Source organism: Anomalospiza imberbis, chromosome 6 (assembly GCF_031753505.1).
Source record: "Anomalospiza imberbis isolate Cuckoo-Finch-1a 21T00152 chromosome 6, ASM3175350v1, whole genome shotgun sequence".
Classification (NCBI taxonomy): domain Eukaryota; kingdom Metazoa; phylum Chordata; class Aves; order Passeriformes; family Viduidae; genus Anomalospiza; species Anomalospiza imberbis.
In genome coordinates this window covers 6,195,120-6,222,430 of record NC_089686.1, presented here as the reverse complement: position 1 = coordinate 6,222,430, position 27,311 = coordinate 6,195,120, and the positions used below count along the sequence as shown (strand labels likewise).

Sequence of the window (27,311 nt, the reverse complement as noted above, 5' to 3'; positions counted from 1 at the left end):
CCCCTTCTGACAGCAGGAGCAGACTCCAGGTTGTGGCTCGACATCCTGAGGAGCAGGCTGACACCCTGAATCACCGCCCTGCCATTCTGGATGCAGCCCTGGAATATTATCAGCAGGCAGGTGTGTGTGGCACATCTGAGCTCCCACCTGAAGTGAATTCAAAACATTCTAGCACAAGGAAATGTTGCTTCAAGCTGTGCTCTGCTGACACAATGATTTATTGATTTATCTCTCTACAAGGGAAACAGGAGCACATCCAGTCAAAAGATGTGTTGCATTATAAGTCTGTGCTGGAGAAGAGGAAAAACAATGTGAAAACAAATAGTTCTTATGTGGACTCTGCTAGGTGCACAGGTGGGATGAGCTTTGGTTTGTTTGTTTCCTTAAATTGTACACAAACATCTTACTTTTTTTTTTTTTTTTTTAAGAGATTAAAACCTTTTTAAAATTAGTACTGCTAGTCTAATGTTCAAAGCTCCTCTAAAAAGGCTATGTCTTCTTGGTGCAAAAAATTTTCTTCAATAAAAACTCCCTGTGAAATAACAAAAACTACTGCTAAATTCTATCTTCTTTTTTATCTATTTAAAGCAATCATCCTGCAGAGTAAGATTCCTATGAACAAATCCTGGAGGCACTCCCATCACAGGGATGCTGCACTGCCCTCTAGAGTCTCTCTCACTTTCTCATTCCATCATCTAGGCAAAAAGTCTTACAAAATCGGCTCTAAAGACACCACAGAGGGGAGTGCTGTCTACCAGATATGAGGCACAGCCAATAATTAAGACAAGAATACAGATTCAAGCTCTTCAGGTGGTTGTCAGTGTATTTTGGACAATATTTCACCTGCCCCTGCCTCTATTTAGGAAGGCACATCTATGAAATAAGGTATGGCCTTTTAGGAAGGAGTTTTAATATCAAATAAAAATTTTATAATAAAATAAAAAAATAGAAATAAAGATTCTACAAAGAGAAAAATAAATATTGTGTTTTTAATTACTTGCTCCTTTCCCCAAAGCCACAACTATTCCTGTAAGTCGGATCACAGGATGAGGAATCTACCTGATCCTTTCAGGATGGAAAATTGCTGCACTCAGACCTGCTGCATCCAAATTCTGTGCAGTGCTAGAGAAAGATGGATATTGCTCCTGTGAGTGCTTTGCTTTGATTTTAAATTAGTTTTAGTTCCTTTATCTCAGATTCATAATGAAAGATCCTCCAACACAGCTCACTACCATACCTACATGCCTTCAAGCAGCTGAATGTAATAATTTTTCCATTCATAATCCACCAAGGAGAGGATAAAACATAAGTTAACCCTGACATATCAAAGGACAGCAAATGTCTCTGTCAATACCACATCCTAACAGCCACATGGACACATTTGCATCACCCTTGTAACAGGAGGTGGGCTGGTACATCTCATCCTTCTCCTCTGGGATTGGCAGAGCATCTTCTACACATCATTCCAGACCTCCTGCTTCACACTCACCTGCTGTCCCAACAGGTGATATCTGCCTTGATGTCCTGAAAGACACAATTTTGCCCACAAAAAGGGGATGAAATAAGGACAGGACCTGTTTGGTTTGGTTTGTCGCTGCCCACATCAAACTGCACAAATGCTGTGGGAGATGATTCATTTCAAGCACGTAACAGGACAAGCCTGAAGGGACACAGACAAACAAAGTACTCCTTCAAAGAGCACAGAGACGTGGCTGAGCCACCCTCCTGCTGCCCATTGGCAGCTGCCTGCTGACCTTTGCAGCACCACAGCAGCAACACTGAGATCAGGTCTGGAGAAGGAGGTCTCTGCTTTGTGAGCCACACAGGGGAAAGGGAGCAGGAATAAGGTGAACTGGGGAAAAAGCAAAAAAGAGAAAAGAATGACTGCCCAGTTGCTAAAAGACATGCTGGGAATTACAAAACCAGGACTGCTGAGACCCTCTCAAAGAGGTTTGAGTTTCTATTCAGACTTACACAGCCACAAGAAATGAAGAGTCTCTAGAGGATGGTCCTGGACACCACCCAGACCAAGTGCTGGATTACAGTGGGAACATCAAGGACTGCATTTTGTGCATGCCATTTCTAGTCACAGAGGAAAGGAGCACAGGACACATCTCTTAAGAGTTTTTCTGGCTACATGCCAGCATCTGGAAGAGGACTGAGGTCTCAGAGAGGCATCACAATCCCTTAGTCTCCAGCAAACATCATAAAAGAGTCAAGAAGTTAGAAATTCGGGGTTATTCTCTGAAGTTCACCTGCTTTACTGAGTGAACATCATCTCTGCTGTACCCTGTCCCACCAAGCTTGAGCTTGCATGGAAATTACAGCACATTAAACTCCCTCCATGGCCTAACTAAAGCACCTTGAGTGACACTGAACCTGCTCAGGAGATCTTCTATCTCCTTTTCTGTTAAAGTCAGAAAAGATCACCTGTCTGCTAAAACACACGCTCTCCTGGATGTCACAGACACGGCGCTCAAGTCTTTAACTTATCAAGGCTCAGCGTAACCAAATCCCTGTTCCCTCTCATGACACTTTGGACTTCCCAAAGGCAAACTTACTCTACAGCTTACTCCCTCTGCCCCTCACTTGCAGACTGGATCCCCAGGACCACCCTTAGCTGTCTCTCAGTTTGGGTCCAAGCTTGGCTCATTCAGAGGCCTCTCAGAGGTGGGAACTGGAAGGATTTTGCTCTTGGCAAAGACCTCACTCCGAGGAGCAAGATGTGAATGGACAAATGTGTCCTCATGTTTTAAATGCTTCCCAGTCCTCCTGAAAGTGTTACATCCCTTTGGCTTATCCATCTTCACCTGCACTCCCATCCCTGCTACTCTGTCCTCAGAGATGTACTGCACTCTCTATCCAAGACAAAGTTGGAAAGCTTTTAAGTTGCCCAAATGTACATCACACTGAGTCACACTCAGTTAACCTAATCAAGTATTTCTCTAATCAAAACATACGTTTCTGGGCTGGCAGTTTCTGACTCAACCACAACTCATTCAATCTTAAGGAAAAATCATTAGAAAAACCATCTGTTCTCTTTAAATAGAGGAGCTATTTTTGCACTCATAATGAGCCCAAGTAATTATAAAACAAGTGGAGTGGGTTTCAAAAAGAAAAATAAAGAGAGGGTAAAACAGCTGCTACCTTGTGATTATCATGGTACTAACATGTGAAGCTCAGGCCTTACAGCCCTCACCTTATTATGCAACATGTAACCCATTGTCATCCCATTAGCACAGTAAATGCTACAGGGAGGCACTGGGGGCAGAGTGCAGAAGAGTGAGATTTGGTGAATGAATATTTACATACTAGAACTGAACACCAGCAGATTCCCAAAGTTAAAGTTCTCAGAAAAGGGTTGATTCTCAAAGGAAATCGGTGACAAGGTCCCACGCAACTGCTATTTTTGTGTGCCAAATTCAAGACTTCATTCCTCAAAATCATCAGTCAGTTGACACCTAATCCTAGGGGATCTGACATTTTTTGCATTAAAATTCCCTGGGCACCCACCTGCTGACAGAAACTATGACAGCATGAACCAAAACAGCAGAACTCTTTCATACCTAATCCTCCCCATAACCCATAGCACAGAAACTTCTGCCTACGTTTCCTGGTGGGATCATCTATTACTAAAGAGATGAAGCACCATGTGAGATCATGTGGGCAGCACTTTTCCTTTCCAGCATGGCTACAAGGTGGGCCAGCCCTGAGGGGAAGTCCTGGCTTTGCCCAGAAGGATCTGAACCCCACCATGCTCACTGCCCTGGCCTGTGGGACCCTCCTGAAGAATTCTCTCTCAGTACATCCTGCTGGAGCTGCTCCTTTTAAATGTTCAGTGGACCAAAGAAAAAGGCCAGAGGAGCACAAGGCCATTGTGATCTCCATTGTGAGAAAGTGTCCTGACCCAGGGCAATCTTGACTTTCTGCTCATGCTCCAGTGGTTGCTGCTGCCAAGCACAGAGAACGTGGGCAGCAGCTCAGGACCCTGAAGGCTCCTCTTTCCGGCCCAAGGAAGGGGCACATTCTCCCTTTATGCTGCTCTGCCTCTCACATTGATTGACTTAGAGCCATCCACACAGGCTGCAGGACTTCCCATGGAGACACCTGGCAGATTACTGGATCTGTGTGACTGCTCTGTTTCAGCTCCTCATGGACCTCGCTGCAGCGTCCGGGAAGGAAACCTTCCCTCAGGGTCTCCAGTTCTTGAGTGAGTAAGCCAAGCACAATTCCCAGTTTTCCATCGCCCCGGAGGGGAAGTGAAGAGAGTAAAGAACTGGACCAAAAAAAACAAGGAAGCAACGGGAAGGCAAACAGGGAGAAGGGCAGCTCTGGAGATCTGTCCCTGTGCCTTCAGCAGGCAAATAAATGACTACATACTGTGCATAGTCCTTGCTGTGGAAGCACTGAAAACAAATGTGCCCACTATAATCACTCCTTCCCCACCTTGAGACTGCCTGTTGGGAAATCTTCAATCCATTCCTTTTCCTCTAAGAGGGGGACCTGCAGCTCTGTTCCCAGAGTTGCTAGCACATTTAAATTATTTGCTGTTTTTCTTGACTCTGTAACACGTGGACCCAAGTCAGCACAATAGAGAAGGTCAGCTTTGTTTTATACTTCTGTCTCTAGCTCGTGTTTTTGCAGGAGAAATATTTGGAAACTGAAGGTAAGCAGAGTAAAGGTCAGAGTCAGTCATAGTGTGTATGCTTTTTGAGACTTAAAACTAGTGATTTTTCAACAGTAGCTTACAGGGTTGGGAGGCCAAGGCTGAGGAGCAAGTGGCAACACTGTCACCTTGACATCTTCACAGAGCCTGAAGGATGTAATTCTTGATAGGACAAGGAGTAATGGCTTCAAACTGAAAGAGAGTAGGTTTAGATTAGATATTAAGAAGTAATTCTTGGCTCTGAGGGTGTTGAGGCACTGGCACAGGTTGTTCAGAGAAGCTGTAGCTGCCTCACCCATGGAAATGTTCCAGGCCAGGTTGGATGGGGCTTGGAACAACCTGGTCTAGTGGAAGGGGATGGCAGGGGAGTTGGAACAAGATGATCTTTAAGGTCCCTTCCAACACAAACCATTCTGTAACTCAGACATACCTAAACAAATTTTCAAAGTGGCAACATCCCCTGCCGCCTCTGCCTCACTTGACCCTCACAGCACACGCCCCAGTGACAAAGAGGAAATCCTGAGCAGCACCAAAGCAGGACACAATGAGTTGTACCTGCACAGACAGCACGGTTTGAGGGCTCCTCCTGCAGGTACAACTTTCCATTTGTCTTTACTAAATTGCAGCTCTCTGGTCGTTTTGTCAGTTTGGACAGATGAGGTCATGGCCTGGGCTCCTGGGTAATGTAAGAGGTGAGGGTGCCAGTATTTGGGCTAAATTGAGAATATCATCAGATACAGTCAAGACTCTGTAACTGGGTGGTGGGATCACTATTTTCCACCTGTGAAGTGTCCCTTACATATGGGTCTTATGCAATGAGTAACAAATATGTAATAAATGCTTGATTAGGTGCACATCACGTGGTTCAGACCATGACAACATTGGCATGTGGCCCTTGGAGCCAGGCAGGACAACCACTCTGATACACAGCAAGAGCAGCACAGACAGAAAAACCTGCACATTGTCAGATCCCTCACTGTGAACTGCCTCAAAAAACACGGCAGAACTTCCCAATGCAAATCATGGCAACAGAAATACACCCTAATTTGTTTACAGGCTGTCTTCCAAATTCAGCATGAACTGCATTCTGCTTCCACTGAAAAGTCTGTGATACAAGAATCATATAAAATCCAAGTTAAGCTGGGGAAACAATTATTAATATTATACTGAAATGCAGGGAGCAAACCAAGTAATTCAAACTGCAGAACAGAACCCAAAGCACTGCTGCAAAATGCTATGAGCATTTGTACATCTCATCTCTTACAGCCTCAGTAAAATCTCAACAAGCATTTACTCTGAAGTACAGCAACAGAACCTCCTGGATTAATTTTTCAGCCAGGCTCCCAGCACAGCTGTATCCCCCACATGATGACTAATGAATATAATTGCAGTGTTGATGTTATAGAAATTCTAAAGTCATTTTTGCACCCAGAAAATAAAATAATTTGTAACTCTACGCATGTTTCATGGAGCATGCACATTTTTTAAAGACTTTAAAGGCAAGTATCACAACTTCACCAACTAAAATCTACACCTTCATCAAACAGTAATAGGTATTTTACCTAAATGCGTATATCTGAAGTAAATCATAAGGCAAAAATATCAGCTGCTATAACAAATAACCTTCTAGTCCTTGTGGCAATGAATAAAAAGCCTTCTTTCCTTCTATCTGCTCCTTTGGACAGAAACTCTGAAGATTTCAAGCGCTGCAAAACAAGAAAGAGGACAAAACCCACCCACACACATGAAGCATTTTGTGTGATTTCTATGGTGATTGTTTTGTTCTTCAGGGCTGACTCAAAGTTTTTAAGCACAAAGCATAACCAAAGCATGTTATGCAAAATGGGTTTCAGACAACAAACCTTCTTAAGTATTTTCAACAAAAGTTAATGATGGAAAATGTTGGTTCCAAAGAGCCGACAGGAAACAAGAGAGAAGAAATACCCACTCTTGAACAGTGCTTCGTGCCCCTCTGCCATTGTCTGATAAATGCATAACAAATTCTTTTCTGCAGACAACAACCTCAAGATCCCAATAACTGCCTTTAAACAGTAGCCCAAATGTTTATCTTGAGATCAAATTCACATTACCAGCAGGAATCAGCATTGTGTAGATGCCTTCTCTTTGCAGAATCCCTCTCCCCACACTGGTAGAAATAATGCTTAGGAAAAGAGAAAGTACCACACCAAAGAGCAATAAATTCTTTTTGAAAGCTCTCTTCTTTCAGTTGCAGTGAGACACCAAAAGGGCCTGGATAGATCTTTGTTAAAATTACTGGGTTTTTGTTCAGCTACCAAACATTTTTATTCCAACTGTGCAAGCACTTGGTTTTCAAGATAATGTGATGGGAAACATTTGGGGGATTTTTTTAAAATTTATGTACATTATCTGACTATGCTCCCTAAACACTTCTAAGACGTAAACTACATTTTGATTTTCCACATTTTTATAAGAAGTGCTTAAGTGTTTGAAAACTCTGGTTTTGTCCCACCATAAGTAGTTCTGGCATCTGAAAACCTGTATTTTTTTTTTTTTTTTAAGAATAACAACAATCTTAAAAACACTCCTGCCAGCTGTAGGAGTAAGCACTATCTGCAAGTTCCCAGATGTTTTCAAACCCTATCAAAGCCAATGAAAGCTAATCAGGACTGACTTGCCACTCCTTGAAGGCACCCAGTGTCTTGTGCATTTGAGTCACTAAATAATAATAATAATAATAATAATAATAATAATAATAATAATAATAATTGTTATTCATTACAAAGCACTATAGAAACAGCACAGCCAAACAGGGAGCAGAAGCAAAACCCCCACAGTCTCAAAGTCAGCATCAGAGCAAGGTCTGGTCCAGTGGAAGGTGTCCCTGCCCGTGGCAGAGGAGTTGCAATTAAATGATCTTTAAGGCCCCTTTCCAACCCAAGCCATTCTAGGACTCTGTGGCAGAATCCCAACACAAGTCCCAGCTGTGCCTCCTGTAAGGGACAGAGAGAGACACAAAAGGTAACTTGTGGAACAGAGGGGTCAGAATGGGAGGAGGTGCCCTGAGAAAGAAAATAAACCAGCCCCATCCCATCCTTGCCCTTGCCCAGTGCCACTCAGGGACCCTGCACTCCTCATGTCACCCGGGAGCACCACACAGGTTATTCCAAGGCAGAAACGGGGGCAGTGTTAATGAAGAGATGCCACCCAGTTAATGAAGAGATGCCACCCAAGCAGAGGGAGGAACAAGTGCAATGTTGTGGGTTTGTGTGCAGGGTGGGCTCAGTGATACCCTCCCAGTGTCAGAGTCCAGGACATCCCTCTGGCTGCCCTGGCTGTCTCGAGACCCTGGCAGGGGTCTCGGAGACCCTGGCATGAAGTCCAAAACGTCTCTGGCTTCGATTTTAGCCTGTGGGAAAAGCTGTCAATTTTGTATGAGGAGTTACAAGCCACAAGGGTTTGAGTAGTGTGATATTTGAACTAACACAGGGTGGGAAAGTAGAATTTTGGGATTTTTAGACTGGGGTTCAAGGGGGTACCAGATGGAGGAATTTGGGTGTCTGGCCTTCTTCTTGTTCTTCTTGTTCTCCATGTCTTGCTGCGATGGTGACACTTTTCTATTGGTTTAAGGCAGAGATCCACAGCCTAAGATAGATGATGGGAATTGGTAATAAATTATAAACATACACACGTAGTTTTGAGTATATAAGGTGGGAGCTGCCTGAGGCTCGAGGGCAGAATGCCATGGCCTCCTTGCTAGGCAGAGCTTGGCAGGTCAGAGGAAGAATGTTATAGATAAGAAGAAATAAACAACTTTGAAAGCGCAATCGGATGCATTCCAGGCTCCTTCTTTGGCTGCTTCGGGCTAGGGAAGCAAATACTTTATGATCTCAGGGTCACCCTGACCTTCAGAACCCTGAGACATCGACACCCCAGTACCCCTTCTTTGGCTAACACTGTCTCTGTCCTCCTCAACCTGTCAGCTGATGCAATCAGAGACTTTGTTTGAGATCATATCTCCTCTAGGCACTGCTCTTCTCAGGACTTCACAAATGGCATCCCGTCCCCCTCATACCCACTGAGAAGGCTGCCATAAGGTCACTTCTCAGTGCTTTAACCAAGTCCTGCAGCTGCTGATGGATAATTTTGGAAATTTTAACTGACTGTTTACCCCCCTGTTTAACCCTCCAACACAAAGCCAATCTGTCTGAAACATAAAAAGGAAGGCATCCAAGAAGTTAATTCCAGACAGCACAGATAACTTAGCAGCCCTGATTGATTAAAGCATGCCTAATTGGATTTGATTACAGCCACTGTCACAGGCTGGGTGTATATGTATCTGCTTGATAACCATATTCTCCTCTGACTGGGAATTCATCTCCCAAAACTACACAAAGAACAGTCTGTGCAAAGTCAGAGTGCCTAAGTAACAACCAACCACACCAGTCTGCAGAGGCAGTGGCTTGCGAGCTCCGAGACAGCTCAGACTCAAGCCCTTGTTGAATAACTGATCAAACTTTCTGTGTGCAGAACCAGAGCCTTCAACAAGAGATCACACAAATGGGACGTGAACACAAAGTCTCCTTAGTGACTACTCAACCCCATCAGTCATGACATCAACCCCCCTAAGGCACATCTGAGGCTGCTTTTCAAAACAAAGCTGCCTGATGTTTTTAGAAATGTCCCCTGATAATTATGACTGCTCCTCTTTGCTTAAGAGATGTCTCTACAGCTGAGCAGCACCATGGAAGGACGTACCCAGATGGAACTCACGCGTTCCCCACGTGCACAGGAAGAAAAAGAACCCTCCAAGAAGGCAAATAAATGTCCCAGGCTCCTGCAGATGGCTCCCTGAGGAAGGGCTGGCATCGTTATTTGGAGCAAAGGCAGGGCACAGTGCTGCACTTCCCAAAACCTGACACAGCTGGAAGTGCTCTGGCTGCCACAGTGCTTCCAGCACATCCTCAGCCACACCACAGCCATAACAATTCCTCCATAATTACCCCTCTGCACTGAACAGGACCCATTTCATGGTGACATAAGCATATTAAACCAGTGCTACAGCCCTCAGTAACAAGGCTACGGGGATGCATTCGGCTTCAGGTGCCCTGCAACCTCAAAAATATTTGGTCTGGTAACTCACTTTTGTCTTCAAACCTCTAAAAATGTTATTATAAGCCTGGCTGTAGGATTCACAAGCCCAGCAGCCCTTTATGCTCTCTGCAGCTTTGTAACTGCAGCCCAGTTCTTCAGTGAAGCCCTCTCCATCCTCTCCTCCAAGACATATAAAGGTGCATATCTTTGTGAAAACCAAACTCTCCTCAGAGGCAGCATCCCTGGAGAATATCCCCCCCCATCCCTTGAATCAAAACAGAAAGGAAACAGATTTTAAATATCCTCCAATTTACTTTGAAGACTGACTATGTACCTAAATGTTTTCTCACAGGGACAGGTGCATATGCACAAATGCAGGCTCTTTGTGGAAGTGCCTGTGTTTCACATGTTTAGAAAAGAACACACATAAGTGCAATCAATATTTTCCACAAAGCAGACATTTTTTAAGACTTCAACACAGCCAGATGTGATGCAGGTCGATTATTAGCAAAAATTTAGGCAATGTTACATCAAAATGAAACAAGAATTAAAACCAAAACCAAGATACAATGACATGAACTTGTTTTGTTGGAAATGGAAGTCAATATACTTGCAGTATTTAAAAACTACTCTGAGGAGTCACATGTATGTCTCCTCTTTAAATATATTCCCTTGGGAGATCTTTGATTTTAAAATATACAGAATGGTCTTACTGTTATGAGAATACCATCAAATCATGAAATCATTTAGGCTGGAAAAGACCTCTAAAATCACCAAGCCCAACCAGCACTGCCTAGCCCAACACTAAACCATGTCCCCAAGTGCCACATCTACATTTCCTTTCAATCCCTCCAGGGATGGTAACTCCACCACTGCCCTGGGCAGCCTGTTCTAATGCTTGACAACCTTTTCCATTTTTTTTTAACTAATATCCAATCTAAATTACTTCTTAGCACAGCTTGATGCCATTTGTACTTGTCCTATTGCTTGTTCCACACAAAGCCTGATCCCCACCTGGCTCCACCCTCCTGTCAGGGAGTTGGTAGAGAGCCAGAAGGTCCCCCCTGAGCCTCCTCTTCTCCAGGCTGAGCCCACCCAGTTCTCTCAGATGCTCCTTATGAGAACTGATCTCCAGACCCTTTCCCAGCTCCATTCCCTTCTCTGTACATGCTCCAGCCCCTCAATGTCTTTCTTGGCATGAGAGACCCAAAACTGAACTCAGGATTCAAGGTGCAGCCTCACCAGTGAGAGTACAGAGGGAAAATCACTGCTGTGATCTGGCTGGCCACACTCTCCCTGGCACAGCCCAGGATGCCATTGGCCTTCTTGCTCACCTGGGCACACCTGGCTCATGTTCACTGCTGTCAACACCCCCAGGTCCTTTTTCTCCAGGCAGCTTTCCAGCCACTCCACGCCCAGGCTGTGGTGGTACATGGGTTGTTGTGATCCAGGTGCAGGACCTGGCAATTCACCTTGTGGTCTCATAAAATTGGACTTGGTCCATCAATCCAGCCTTCTGCGTCCCTCTGCAGAGCCTTCCTTCCCTCCAGCAGATCAACACTCCCACCCAACTTGATGCTGCCACCCACACACTCAATCCCTTCATCCAGATCATCAATAAAGGGCTAAACAGCACTGGTTCCCACACCTTTAATTAAAACCATTAGAAATGTAGTCAAATGATCCACAGTTCTGTTTGGCACTGACCTGAACTCTGTCCAAGCTAAACTCATTTCCAACTGAGCTGAAGCCATAGTTACTGGAAACCAAACTTCCCTCACTTCTGATCCTTGTGCCAGCAGGAACAATGAATTATTCAGCAATTAAACCAGAGCAGACAGTTGTAAAATGTATCTCTGATCTCCTCAAGTCATCATTGCCACCTCTTCTGGCAGCCCAGAATCACAGAGTAAGAGAGACTTTCTGGCTCTTTCTGACTTTCTCAGAGGAACAGCTCTGACACAAGGACAGACGTGGACACTACCTGAGCTCTCAGGATGCCCTTGCTCCTCCTAAAGCTCCCCAGAAAAGAGAATCCTGTGGTCCTGCTAATGGTGCCACTACTCCACACAAATACAGGAAAGGCTGGCATCTGCTGAGGTTGGGTATAAAGCCAAACAGAACAATCCAGATTTTCCCACTTCAATAAAAATCATAGTTTATATCTAAGTGGAATTTAATACAAGTACACCAAGTCCAAGGAATGCCAATTTATTCATTTTAACTTCAGGCTCTCCTCCAGTCTTTTTCATTTCAGGTTATTATTTCTCAGTCAAAACACTTAGCAATTTTCAAACAGATGAGGAGTCAACTGTCAGATGCGGATCCCTGCTGAAAAATCTAAATTATGGAAGCACAGATTCTGCAAGGTAAAAGTGTACTAATACTACTCTAAACAAACCAGGTTAGTTCCTAATTCTGCTAAGGCCATGCTGAAGCACCAAATGACTGCATGCTGTGGAAAATCCACAACTCAGCCCATCAGCTTGGGCCTTGCCTGAGATGACCCTTCCTTAAGGACGCAGCCTTGAAAGAAAATGAGGAACAGCAAACACAAAGGAACATCACCAAATGGCAAAAGGGGGAGAGAAATTAGACTCCTGATTAAGCTTTTTAATAAAAAGCTCAGGCCTAGGATTTTTTTTCCTGAGCGCTCATACACTGCTATATGTCATCCTGGCATCTCTTGAAGGCTCACGTGATTATTTTCCCCAAAGCTGGCAAAAGATGTAGCAAAATCAACCCAGCAATCCTCAAGAAGCATTGAAGTTGTCATTTTTATAGTAAATCAGGAGGAGACTGCCAGGACTGTGTCTAACAGCAGCAGTTCAGGTTCAGCAACTTGCTGGTGCTGTGATCTGAAATATTAAGGGAAATACCTGGCAGCAGCACCACTGTCACAAGCATAAGCTGAGCCAGGGGGGGTCAACAACACCATCAATCAAAACAACACCCTCATCACTCAAAAATCCCCCCTCAAATCATTTATCTTATGCTGTGATAAGAAAACCCAACAACTCCCAGGCCCCCCAACACAGACATGTCCATGATTACAAGAACACCTGCTCTTCGGCAATATCTCAAAAGCCAGCTTTCCTGTTCCTTTATTCTCCCTAAAATTCGTGTCTGTGCAAAGGAGCCCTTTCGGTGGGAAACACACAGGCAGCACACCCCACCACCGCTGCCTGTGAGACCTGCGGGCACCGCCCGCAGCCGGCCCGGGGAGGGGGACAGCGACCCCCGAACCTCCTTCTCCCACCCCGCCGGGCCCCACGGCGGAGGGTCCTCACCGTCCCAGGGGCAGGGCCACTGGAGCTGGGCCCAGTTTCCCCCTCCGTGCCCGTCCCCGGGGCCGTCAGCATCCCTCAGTGCCCCGCTTCCATCAGCATCCCGCATCCCGCAGCATCCCACTCCCTCTCCCGTCAGCATCCCGCTCTCCGCAGCATCCCACTCCCTCTCCCGTCAGCATCCCGCTCCCCGCAGCATCCTGCTCCCCGCAGCATCCCGCTCCCCGCAGCATCCTGCTCTCCGCAGCATCCCGCTCCCATCAGCATCCCGCATCCCGCATCCCGCATCCCGGGCCAGAGCGGGGCGCGGCCGCCGCCCCCGCCCGCACTCACCGTCCGTGGCCATGGCCGCGGCCCGGCCAGCCGCGCTCGCTGCGCGGAGCGGAGCCCCGCGGGGACGCGGCCGGCAGCGCGGAGGGTGCGCGCTGGCCCCGCTCGGTTCATCCCCGCCCGGCGCGGGCAGCGCGGGGAGCCGGGCGCGGCCGCGGGGTCCCGCGGGAGGGAGCAGCGCTGCCTCTGCCGGGGCGGCACCGCGGCTCTGCCACATTTCACCCCAAAATGCAGCTTGGGGAGGGTAAGGGCTTCGCTGCGTCTTCCAAAATGTTGTACCGCGTCTCTTCATGGGTCCTCAGGACTGGGCTGACCGGTTGGTAGCACGGGTGAAATACCAGAGGCAACCCCCACCCCAGCGGGATGGACAGTGACCACTCGCAGCCCCGTGTCAGAATCACCTGCTCAGCAGGGTGAGCTTGTCTCTCGGATTTAATTGCTACCTCGCTTTTCAAAACCCACACAAAACTCCATTATAAGAAAAAACCAAGTTACTCCCCATCTCCAACAACAGCTTTGTCCTTAGAAGCTGAGGGCTGGCTCTTACGTCCTGCCTGATGTCCCATATCCAGGTTTATGTTGCTGTGACTAAAGAGGAAGCAGTTTGGTGTCTGTTACAGAAAGCTCAAGCTGCTGAAAGATAATCTTCCTTTGATGGTTTCTATTACAGCCAAACTATGTCACACCATAGAGATTGACCCAGGGGCTATGAAGATGGTGAAAGGCCCAGAGGTGAAGCCAAGCAAGAGCAGCTGAGGTCACTTGGTCTGTTCAGCTCGGAGGAGATTGTGGGGAGAGCTTATCACAGTCTACAACTTCCCCTCGAGGGGAAGAGAGGGGCAGGCACTGATTTCTTCTCTGGTGACCAGAGACAGGATCTGAGGGAATGACCTGAAGTTGTGTCAGGGGAGGTTTAGTTGGATATCAGGAAAAGGTTCTTCCTCCAAAGGGTGGTCGGGCACTGAAGAGGCTCCCCAGGGCACTGGTCACCAAGGCTGACAGAGTTCAGTAAGCACTTGGACAAGGCTTTCAGGCACATGGTGTGACTCCTGCCATGTCCCGTGCTGGGCCAGGACTTGGACTTCAATTTTTGTTGTAGGTCCCATCCATCTCAGGATCTTCTACAATTCTAAGTCCTAAGTGCTAGGAGAAAGACAGAGCTTAGCACATTTTACAATTCCTTGTAGCTGATGAAGTTCCAGGAGTCCCATTTCCAAACGCTGGGCTGCACATGGAGGAGGGAAATATTCCATTATCTGGCTTAATCACGTGCCCCGATTTGAGGACCAAGATGAAATTGGGCTGAGGAAGCCACTTAGCAAGCTTTGTAAAATCTAAATAGGCAACTCCAGATGCAGAATGAACTTCAAAAGGAAACATTCCAGACAAGAAGGGATAAAATATCAGTGTCATTTGAAGAAACCTGCTATGCAGGTCTCATGTGATGAGAGAATACAAACACTCTGCATAGAGTTCTGTTACATAAGACATTTACGTATAACACCAGAATAAACCTCAAAGTATCTTTTAGTCCTTTAGGATCAGGTCTACCTTTAGAATCCTGGAAAAAAAAAAAGCAACACAAAGAAAGCAGACTGCTTTTGATTTTAGTCTGAAAAAGAAAGGGTTTAGAATGAGTGGAACAGTCTCTCCAGCTTTGTAAAGTGTCTTTATGCAGATGGTGATTAATTAATTTTTCTCTGTGCTCACTACAGTAGAGATGTGCAATTGGTAGCAACATGGATTTACTTAATAGGAGAATGTCACAGTAAACAATCTGGCCTTAAAACAAACAGCAAAATCCCTTTTACTGTAGGATTCTCCAGTTATTCTAGAGGTGATACCTACATTGACACTAAGCTACACACACAGAGGTCTCCACTGTCATCCATGGCATTTGGAATTTTTTCACATCACTCCCATATTGCTGTTTCAGCTTCAGTTTGAAGGCTGCAAAAACCTCCAGGTTGAGCACAGCTGCTTACAGGAGCATTCCCAAGCTGGTATTTCAGCTTAATTTGTCCAGTCTTTTGCACTTACTTTGACTTAATTAGATCTTGTTGGTTGCTTTAATAATAAGAATAAAAAAATATATTGTATACTTTCACTTAAAAGAGTTTCCAGGTGCTCAAAAGACTGGACATGGTACTCAGTGCCATGCTCTGGTTGACAAGGTGATCAGTCAAAAGTTGGACTCAATGATGCCAGAGGTCTTTTCCAAGATAATTGATTCTGTGATTCTGTAAACTGATGTCACCTCTAGGTGTTTTAGGTGTATTTATTTTTCATCACCCACATTATCCTTGCAAACACTGAGCACTGGCTCAAGCCTCCACTAAGAGGATCTTTCACCTTTGCCAAAGAAATGGTGATTACTTTTGGATGAACAGACAGTTGTGCATCTACCTCAGAGAAGCCTCAGCCAAAACATATTTATTCAATTTATTTCTGAAAACTGTAACAACATCCAGATACACACTGTCATATGGCCTCACTCCTATCCACCAGCACAGCTGGAAGTTAGGCTGGCATTACAGAGATTAAATTTCTTTGCAGACTTTAACCACTGCAGTAGCTGAGGCTACAAGTAGGAGAGAATTTAGATCCCAGAAAGTCTACTACTACTATTACTATGTGGATTTCCAGAATTATTGTTGAAAGTTTCTTTTAATGACAGCTGCTTGCTTCTATGAAGCATTTTAGGAAGTCCCTCTCCTGTTTTTCAAAGCCTGTAATTGCCCATCAGACTGCAGCAAGGGATTTTTTTCTTTTAAAGATTACACCAGCATTGTGAAACTCTGCTTACAGCTGCCTCTAAATTCTCAGGATTACTGTTTTGAAACATCACCATGCATACAGTCAGCACTTCTAAGTTTATTCTTAATCATGACTTCCATTTTACATCTATGCAATTTTATAAACAAATTACAGAACATTTGTTTTCATGATAAAAATATGAAAATAACTTCTAGTTGAATGCACCCATCCTTGGGCCTCGCCAAGCCTTTGCACACTTTGTACATCATTTGCAGAAGAGTGCAAGGAGGACTCATGTCACTAAGTATCAAAAATTGTGACAAATTCCATCCCTTATTCAGCTCTTGGGATGGCTCAAAGGTATAAGGAGAGGCAAATTAGATGGCCATGTTACAAAAAAGTGCCACTGCAGGGGACAGTATTAAACATGTTCCTTAAACATGTTACTGAGCAAAAATAGTCTGATCAAGTTTCCCTTTGAGGTCTCTTCTGGTTTTTTTGTACCCACTCATCAAAAAGTAGAAGAAATGCACAGAGGCACGGTATGTGCAGGCAACAGAAAAGCACAGGCATTGTCACTGTCAGAAAACCCAAGTAAAATCAAATTGTTCAAAATTTACAGAAATGATACCTCCAAAACATTTATAGCTATAGATGAGTCCTTTTAAGAAGGCCACATCTGAACCATCCACAGCCTTAGCCCAACCTGAGGACAAAGAGAGCAGTGGAAGAGTGAATGATAAACAAGAAAAAAAGAGTAGAAACTAAATATATGTATGATGACTTTAACTGCGTTCTTACCACTATAGGGGTTTTTAATCTGTGTAGAAGTATTATTTTTCTATAATAATTAGATCTGAACTAATAATGACTTTTGGATTAGACTATCAAGACTTTGGTTACTCAACTGAATATATGATTGTTCAGTTTACAGTGCAGTAAGGTTTGGCTTTATTACAAAGTGTTTCCTCTTTTCTCCTTAACAAGGTTGAGTGCAACACTGGCACTTCATCCTCAGCTTTTCCAGGCTCCGGCCTCATTTTGGCCCATTCCTCCTTGCCAACCAACACATTTAATATGGAAACCTTTGAGAGTAAAACCATTTGTATCTCCATTGAAATGTTTTTTTCTTCTAGTAAGAGCATTTTAATTCCTCCAGCCTTTGAGAGTCACACTACCAAACTAATTCAAATGAGGTTATTTTTGTATTCAAAATCTTTCAAATTTCTAATTTCTATTTCTTCTTGTAGAAATGGACACTTAACTCCTTTGCCTTTCTTGAAAGAACAGCTGTGATCAACTGGAGAAATTCCTTGGAGAGTAACTCCACATTTTTCTTAAACTGTTGTGGTCAGATGGGGATATTTAAGGCTACAGCCTTCCAAGGCTGAGTGACACAAATTCTCCTGGTTTTAGTGTTTACAGAAAACGTTCCAGCTGATGATTCTCAGCCCATTTGCTTTTTCTGCTGCACTGCTGCCAAGCAAGTATTTCCCCATGCTGTGCCTGTTCTCAATGCTGAGATCCTTGTTTATTTCTGCACCCACTTCTTTCACTCGTCTCCAATTTATAAAGATAATTTTGAATTCCAGTCCTGCCCTTGTACAGCTTAGGGTTATCTGCAGAATTAATGAACACCCTTTATATCCCTCCACTTGAATACACAGTAACTCCAGATCTGCTGGAGACAGGGCACAACAAAAACCTTATCAGCAAATTCATTTCCACATGTGTGGGATCAAACCATGATAAGCAGTGAAGTTTACACACCATAAAATGGAGCAAGTCAACCATGAAAAATAATTTATTGTACTAATTTTCAACAGTCAATAACCTTATGTTCAGAGATAAAGGATTATAGACATGTCTTACATGGGGAAATATTTTCTGAGCCTTCTTTTTCCATCTCAGCCAGGACACAGCAACTTCAGTCTCCCACAGGAAGCATTCACCAGGTGAATAAAGGCACCACAAGACAGCTGAAGTATCTCAGTCACTACCAGTATTCCAACATCACCTGTGCTTCTGGTCCCAGACACTTCTTTTATGTTCCAAGGTATCCAAAACAAGCACTTGGTGTTACCTCTGACATTTTCATTTTGTCATTAAAATTAACATTAGTGCTTCTCCAACTGCATCCTCTAATGTAGTCTTCTCCTCTTGGGGAGAAATACTTCTGAAACAAAATAAAGAGAAGGGTTTTTTACAAGCTTTTAAATCCATCTTCCTTCATGGGAGTTGTTCAAGTAGAATGAATTCTATCCAGCACAGGAAATTACCTAGATGAGATCTTGAGATCCCCTCCCAGTCCCTCTCCCCATGGTTTTTAAATATGAAAAAAAATCTTTCTGGATTCTACAGTACACTATCATTCAAAGTATCACCTGAAATTCCACTGATGAATATTGTACTTCAAAACTTACTCCATCTTAAAAGCTTCCTGCTCCTCACGAACACCTTTTCAGACTTTGCTGTGAATTTGACAGATTGAATACTCACAAAATATCTGAAGAGACTGCTTATGGGTGTTTTTAATGCTTCAGAATTTACTGGAAAATTCTGAGAAATAGAGATAATTCCTGATTTAGAAAGAAACTTTTTGTCCACAACAAGTGGACAAATGAAGGGAAAATAAACAAAGTACAATATTAAATGCTCCATGGCACCTTCAACCTGACCATTTAAAATTGAATGAATTCCCACTGTCTACAAATAAAAAAAGTGACCAGAGAACATAATCTCGCTTCAGTACTACAAGATGCTCCTTTGCTTCTAAAAGGAGCAAATATAAATACACAATGTCACTAAAAAATGTATTTTAATATGCTTAAATGTATTAAATTGTATTAAATATCCTTCCATTACATATTTTGGATAGTGAATTAACTGCAGAAGATTCTTCACACTGTGCCATGGTCTCAAACAGCTGAGAACAGACCCTGAAGCTTGAATTGCAGAGCAGCTCAGTATCATCCAACACTGATGCTTCTGCAGAGCAGCTCCACTTTAAGCTTTGAGCAATCACTGCTTCACAATTAAAATCACATTATTTCCAGTAACCTGACTGAGAGCAAAGCCATTCACTCCCCAGCTGCAGAGTCCTCCCCTGACAATGTCAGGTAACTTCAAGTACAAGCAGAGGATGCTATTGCTGTACTGGAGCTCAATCCATGAAACACTGCCCAGCTGAAAGTAAGGCTAGAGAGAAACCTTCTCTCCCCTCAACAACGGTGAGGGCAGCCAGGGTTATTCTTTCCTAAGCTCACAGAGTTACCAGAACAGGCATCTTCTGGAAGTGGGTGACTCAGAAAAAAAATCACTTCTCCCTACACGATGGAACTACTCAAGACAAACCTGTATTACAGAACAATGAGAGTGCTTTAAACTGGACCAGTTTTAACTCTGAACACGCTACAATGAAATCCGTGTAGAAAAATATTACTCTGAGGACTTTGCCATGGCGTTTCAAAGTTTCAATTTTCATGCAACAATTTGCAGGCTAAAACCAAATCTAGCTCATCAAGACATGATCAAAGTATCAGCTTTAGTTTCAGAAAAACACAGCAGAGGGCTATTAAAAAACAAGTCACTGGATTGCTGGAATTGCAACTGTTGTACCTCCTTCATCTGAGTCCTCTTCTGTGATTACTGGCATCCCAATATGCTGAGTTACAGTTTCCTTGGCCACTTGCATTTCATCTGCACACATATTTTGAGGAAAAACTGTCAGCATTTTTTTGCTTCTACATCCCTCATCCAGTAGTTAAAAGATTGTTCACTGCTGCTCTCCCAAGATGCTGTCAAATGCTGCAGACAAACCTATTTTTCACAGTACCTTCCATATGGCTCGCTAAGAAACCTTCAATAACAAGTAGTTAACATTACCAATTTAAAGCAAATTAATCACCAACTCAAAAAATAAAGACAAGTCAAAAAATAAAGACAAGCCAAAACCATTTTGCTGTTTAGTTTCATTTAAACTGTAACAAATAAAGAGTAAACAAAAAATTTAGACAGCAGAGCAACTTCTATCAGTTAAAAAGTTGGGTATCAGAAAAAGAATTTCCTTAGGAAAAGTAATTTCCCAGTGATCAACAGCAAAATTTAACCCAGCTAGCAAAGCAATGGATACAATTTTGCAACCTCCCCAGGTTCATGGATGCAATGGAGAAGTACCTCTAACTTCTGAAGAGCCTCTCCTTGCTGGCTGTGGTCGCCTGCGGGGTTTTTTACTTCGACTTGGAGACTTCCCACAACTGGGCCCTGATTCAGAGGATTCCAACTGCACTTGGCGATGTCTCCTGGATTTGGAAACCTGAATGACACAAAAAAAGCTGAACTTCTACAGCCAGATCTTGCTGTGGGTCACCTGACAAACCCGCAGAGACCAAAGCATCAACTTGATGTCAGGGTGAAAAAGGGATAGAGGGGAGAGAAGGAGGGAGGACTCCCACTAGTTGCTGTTCTTCAGCTTTAACAGGACAGTGCCCTTCTATGATTTAATGGGTGTATAACTTAAAATGCAGATAATGAAACAATCCTTAATTCCCAATCCATTCTCTGTTACTACCTAGCCACATGATGCTGCATCCCCCTAGACAAAAGAAACACTTCCAAAAACTGCTGCCCTGTAAAGCCTCCTTACCATCATATTTTGCTTGAGTGCCTAGAAAACATCACTGCACATTCATGAGTCTGGACTGTTATAAAATCCAGAGCTGTGTTTCATTTAATGACACATTTTTTGATATGAGATTTTAATAAACAGAGAAAGTTGGGATGTTTCTCATAGGACTGCTGAGAAAAAGACAAACCAATAATATTATTTTAAGGTAGAAGCTACTGAAACAAAGTTTTCAAGAACTTGCAACTGACTTTAAACTCCCAAGTCCCATTTTCACATGCATCTTTCAAGATTCCAATATCTAAGATACAAAGACAGAGCAATTAAACTCTCATGTATTTTTATACATCTTCTTAAAATTCCATCTACTTAAACAGAGAGTAGATATTAAAAAATACCCTGTAAAGGAAAATCCACCAAGCACAGGCCTTATCTGCATTGTTCCATATATCTAAGAAGACTAAGAGCTTTGGGTTTCCCTGCTGCGTTAGGAAAACTAAAACATTCAAAAAACTGAATTACAGAGTGCAGTTTTAACTCATTCCTTTTTGACCCAACATTTACATTAAACTGGTACTTAAAACTGTTCTTGAAAAATAAATACATCCCCATTATCAATTTTCATACCTACCTCAACAACTGCAGAATAAGACTTGTATTTGATTCTGGCCAGGGCATTTGCTCTTTTAGAACCCTGGAAAGAAACAAGAGTCCAGTCAGAAAATATTCTTATTCTATTATAGCAGTACTGAAATATTACATCAGGCAACCACTTGAGCAGTATCTCACTACAGCTGTAATGCTATAATTAGTTCTACATAATTTCCATGCCACCAAAATGGTACTTCAAGGAAAAAAAAATTGTTAAAAAGGTTGCCTTCACTGTTACAAAGCCCAGAAGGAGAAAAATCACATTCAAAACTTCGCATCTTCCTCAAATTTCAAAGCAGACAATTGAGACAACATGAGACAATTCTGTAGCATAAAAAAATGAATATTGCCTTAAGCTGAAACTCCAGGAGGAAGTGTAAAGGAGATTGGCTGAGAAAATACATCTCTTTTCCCTCCTTACCTGAGAGAGACTTTTTATGGTGATCATGTATGAGCGGTCACAGCAGTAAATGCTCACAGCTCAATAGAAAACAGTGTAAGTTAAAAACAAAACCATGCAACCAGCCCCACCAGCTGTCCTTGCAATTTATTTTGGCACTATCAAACTTTGGCCTACACTGCTTAGCCTGAGATCTGAAGTCAAAAAATGAACAGATTTGGCATGTGCAATGCAGCAGTTTCCTTACCTCTGATTCTAGGAAAGTCTCTTCTTTCTTTTTGTCTTCTGTTTCATGAGTTACTTGAGCATTTTGGACTAATTTCTGTGGGAAAGAAAAGTGTTTTTCTTTAAACATCTGTGATACACAAGAAAGCTAAAATCCAAGAACTGTAAAAAACAAGACACGTATTAACACACATGCCCATTTTCTACATCTACCTTACACTGTGGCCTTTCTTTGATCCAGGAATGTGTTACAGAGGTATTTCATGAGGTCAGGGCTTCCCTCTCAGCAGTCAGTTGTGGTATCCCAGAGGCAAGACCACCCACAAGTCCTTTCTTCCATACCACATCCCTGCCTCAGGTTTCACACAGTGCATGCCTTCAGTGTCACAGTTCCTTCTCCTTCAGTCTGAGATGTACCAGCTCAGAGGAAATCACACCAAGAAATCCAGTTCCTTCACCCAACCCGCTAAGGCACCACAGCACAGTGGTTGGTAGTACCTACCATCCTGTTCTGCTGCCATTCCTGATGTTCCAAGGTTATGTCTTTGAGACTAACCACAAAGTCATCTTTTATCAAGCTCAGGGCCTTGTCTGGCTGGGATTTGTCAGCTGAAATGACACACTTCATTTTCTGATAGTGGTCGTGAATATTCATCAGTTCCTGAAATTATTTTTAAAAAAAAGTGTCTTTCAGGAAAAAAAAAAATTCCAGCAGTAAAGCAGTAATAGTCCTCAATGTACAAAAGCAGGGTTATAGAAACCATTCTAAGGATATCGTTAGACCAGGAGGAATGTTAGAAACTGATTCTGGTTAGATTATTTGAGTTTCAGAGCCAAGAAATCCTGTTAACCAGAACTGACCCATCAAATAAGCTAAAGAAGAAAGAGTATCTTACAGTACTTAAACTAAGACAGTTATTCAGGGCCACTGTTCACACACGGCTCATTCTGATACTGTGGTTTATTTTCATCTCGTTGGAGGAAACATTTTACTTCACAGATTTCTGTACCACTGCAGTCAACCTTATACACATTTGCCAGCAATAAATGAAAAAACCTGCAAATAAAGTTCTATCACTGAGTGATATAAGAACCTTTATGCTTGATATGAGAACCTGTACTTGTCTTGAATTACTCAGGTTTTTATATATAATAAAAATAAAATGCATTTTATCAAATGCATTATAAAATAAAAAAGCCCTAGCATTTGAAAGGAGAAATAAAAGTGAGAGAAGGCTATGAACTTGCAGATAAGTAAATTCATATTATCACAAATATCAAGCCTCCAGTTGAAACCTGCAGACATATCAAAACAAACATACTTCCCTCATTTTCCATTTTTCTCTAAGTGACAATTAACCATTGACACCCTTTTACATCTTACTGAGGCAAAAGCACAAAACATTAGAGCATATTTCAGTATTGGAAAAGGTACCACAATTCTTCCAAACTAAATGCCACATTTCTGAGTGTCTGGTAAAATTACCTTAGTCTGCATTTCACTAAAGGACAAGACTGCTGATTAGAGAAGTTACAGCTCTTGGACAACAGAGAAATTAAAACAAAACAAACCCCATTGATTAATCTGTAGTTTAAAGGTTACTGTACCTCCAATACATCATTAGTGATAAGGCTGTTTACTCTGTTACTCGGGTCCTTAAATTCTTCTTTAAAATAATTTTCCTCAATCTTCTTCTTAGTTCTGTAGGTCAGCTAAAAGAAGAGGAAATGTTTGTAACCTAAAAGAAAATTCTAAAAGGCACCTCCTCTTGAGGATTCCTACTGCATATCCACCAGTCGGGAGATACTGAAAGGCATAAAACCACATAAAACAACAGCTTTGCTGTCACATGTTCAGAGTTAGCACTTTTCACAAATTATTCTCTAGTTAAGAATTTAATCCAGCACCTAGACTAATTTCCCCAGCTGGTAAGACATCTCAAATCCATTAGGAACATTAGACACTGAAAAAATATTTTCAGGTGAGAAGCATTCAAACATCCTCTAAGACCTTCATCACCTACATATGTAAAGCCACACATATTGCATTTTAACACAGCCTCAAGGCTGAGCTAACCACAAGTGCCGTTGAACTGCCAGGCATTGAAAGATGAGGGTATTTTATTTAAAAATGAAAGTCATTAGTGTAATAACTCACTAGCTTTGGCATTGCTGTGAAATGGAAGGCTCTGGCAAGTCGCAGTCTCCTAAAGATATAGGCTGCATCATAGTGCTGGGAGTCAAGCAGATCCAGCTGAAATTTCTGGATTTCAGGCCAATCCTTGAGTGCGATTCTGATCTGCAACCAAAGAGTTACATACCGTTAAATCAATACTTCAACAATAAAAATTAACTGAGCTGACTACTGTGACAACACCTGGATGTCCAGAGCTGCAGAAAGGATCCCACAATAACACCCGTTATTACCATCATCATTTTATGCACCTAAGATTATTATTATGTCACTTTCTTTGACAGTGACATGGAACACAAGTCCTTTCTGACATTTGAAAACATTCATTCTTCACACAATACTCATACCAGCTCATGCTGCCACTGAACTGCTCATAAATGTTCTCTTTCCCTTATTTCTTCCTTTCTCTCCTGTCACATCCACTCTGCCCACTTCCCTTTCTCTCTGCTTAACGTTCTGGATAACTCATGTGCCCTCTTACAGCTGCTATCCAGCAGTGGCTTTCAAATTGCCTAAATTCACCTTCATAAAAAGTTATTGATTCCTCTGAGGTCAAAATATGAGACATCATGGCATCATTGTAGACTACTCCAAATTCGGTTTGTTTTTTAAAGTTTGGACTTAATTTCCTGTGTGCACTCAACACAGATCATAAAGTTCCTAAGCAAGCCACTTCTCCTTGCACTGAGTTTGCAATTCCTTTAGATATTGGTCTCCTATCCTAAAAGCAGCAAGGAGAGTGTCATTCAGGCACACACCTTCTCAACCTATTCATTAATTCCTTTTCTGGTTAGTTGGAAGTGGAAATAATTCAGTCTGCATTCTGTTGGAATTCTAAAGAGTAACTCAGGCTGTAATGGGGTTCACCCTACAGCTGATGAACACATTCTCTGTCTCTGCCTTTTCCAATAGCTTCCAATTTGGCTTTAAGTATTTTTATTTTAAGAAAGCAAGAGGAAATGCCCTAACCATTTATGATGACAAAGCAGACAGCAGTGTACCACATATCTTATGCCTAGTATCTCCTGAGAATAAAACCTCAGGAACAATTACCTTTTGTTTTGGCTGACAAAGCTGGGCATTATAGAGCCCATACAGAAGGTACAGAGCACCAACTCGGATCTGGAAGGAGTAGGGGGGAAAGAAGTACTGCTGGGCCAGATCTAGAGTCTTCTTCGTGAGCTTATTCCTCTCCAAAGCTCTCATTTTACCACTAAAGCAAACAAACAAACAAACAAAAAAGCAACATGTTAAAGCATGTAAATATAAAACTGCAGGCTTTACAAAAATCTATAATGCAGAAACAAGCTTTAGATGTTTTAAAAATATAGCATCACTGAATGTCCTCAGCCGGAAGGGACCCACAGGGATCACTGAGTCCAACTCCGGGCCCCGCAGAGGACGACCCCAAGAATCACAACCTGACAGAGCTCAAGAAGAGTCTGGACAAGACTCTCAGCACAGGCTATGACCCTTGGGGTGTCCTGTGCATGGCCAGGAGTTGGATTCCACGATCCGTGTGGGTTCCTTCCGACTCAGGATATTCTGTGATTCAGTGAAACATGCATGTCCTGCAATCACACTTTCAAATCTCCCGAGGATTGCACCAAGCCCCCTGCGGAGTCAGCGCTCAAAGCACACACATTGCTAATGCACGAAATACACTGAATTTAAAACTCTTTTCCATCAGTACAGAGGGACCGATGCTCCACCTTCTTTAGAGCCCAGCCGGGCAACTCTCTCCCTGAGCCAGGCCTGAGGGGGCACACGGCGCAGGCTGGCCTACCCCGGGGGGAAGCCGAGCACCGGGGGCTGCGGGCCTGGCGAGGGGCAGGAGAGAGGAAGGCGAGGGGAAGGCGAGGAGAAGGCGAGGAGAAGGCGAGGAGAAGGCGAGGAGAAGGCGAGGAGAAGGCGAGGAGAAGGCGAGGAGAAGGCGAGGAGAAGGCGAGGAGAAGGCGAGGAGAAGGCGAGGAGAAGGCGAGGAGAAGGCGAGGAGAAGGCGAGGCTTGGCCTGAGGGGCGGCCGGGAGCCATCCATCCCCTCCCTCCCTCCCTCACTCACTAGAAGATAGTGTGGAAGCGGCGCTCCCGCCAGAGCTCGGCGAAGCGCTCGAAGCGGACGGTGTCCGCCTGCTGGAAGGCGCCGAGCAGCTCCTCGCAGTCCTCCTTCAGCCCCGGCACGCCGCTCATGCCGCCGGCCCCGCGCTCACCCCGCGGCCGCTCCGCACATGCGCTCCCGCCCCACGGCAGCCGCGCGGCGCCTGCGCGGCCCCTCCGCGCCTGCGCACGGCCCGTGCCGGGAGGGGCCGGGAGGAGCCGCTCGGGCTGCCCGTGAGGGAGCGGGGCTGCCCCGACCCCCTGCGCTCCCGCCGCGGTCCGGCCCCGGTGCCGCTGTGTGTGGCGACACCCCGTCAGTGACGGGCGCTCGCTCTGCGCGCCTCGGGCGCTGTCCCGCTCCCTCCCGCCGTGGAGGGCGAGCCCGGTTCACGGGCAAAATGCCTCTCCGAGCAGCGCATCCCGCGGTGGTCCCGGGGCGCAGCCCGCGGGGATGAGCGGGTTCGGGCGGGATGAGCAGCGGCGGGTCCGCTCGGGCGGACGCCGCTGTACCACAGCCCAGAGATCCCGGGGACGCTCTCGAGTGCGCGGGGCTTCACACTCCCCGCCCCAGTCCCCGCAGGCTCCCCCGGCAGCGAGCTCGGGGGCCGTGACCCGGCGGGCTCGGGAACTGCGGTTCCCCCGCGGGAGGGGCGCCCGGCGGCCCCGCGGAGCGGCCGTGGGGACGTGACACGCCGCCACGCTCCGGTGAAGGGCCGGCCCTGCGCCGGTCCCCGCTGCTGCCCCGGCTGTCCCAAAACCCCGACGGCTGCGGGAGTCCCGTTTCCGCCGGGGCGAGCGCGGCAGGCAGGGATAAGCCGGCGGCCGCCCCCCCGAGCGGCGGGATGCCGTGCCCTGCCCTGCCCTTCCCTGCCCTGCCGTGTCACATCGTGCCGCGCCGCCCGCTCCCCGCATGCACGGCCACACGTAGGCGGCCGGGGCAGCGGGGCGGGCGGGGAGGGGGCCGCGGCTGCCGAGCCGCACGTAGGGTGGGTGGGTGCGGCCTCGCCG

The 27,311-nt window shown here is 44.6% G+C and overlaps 1 protein-coding gene across 1 annotated transcript; it reads right to left on the bottom strand.

The window, feature by feature from the left end:
- Positions 1 to 17,899: 17,899 nt before the first annotated feature.
- SNAPC1 (small nuclear RNA activating complex polypeptide 1) lies at positions 17,900 to 26,420 on the bottom strand. The gene is made up of 10 exons (XM_068192158.1): positions 26,269 to 26,420; positions 25,261 to 25,420; positions 24,172 to 24,312; positions 23,622 to 23,726; positions 22,516 to 22,674; positions 22,036 to 22,110; positions 21,369 to 21,431; positions 20,290 to 20,428; positions 19,732 to 19,812; positions 17,900 to 18,289 (listed from the first exon to the last, which is right to left on the bottom strand). Exons 1-10 carry the CDS (start codon positions 26,394 to 26,396, stop codon positions 18,255 to 18,257), a joined length of 1,086 nt encoding a protein of 361 aa, XP_068048259.1. The 5' UTR covers positions 26,397 to 26,420; the 3' UTR covers positions 17,900 to 18,254.
- Between the last annotated feature and the right edge of the window lie 891 nt (positions 26,421 to 27,311).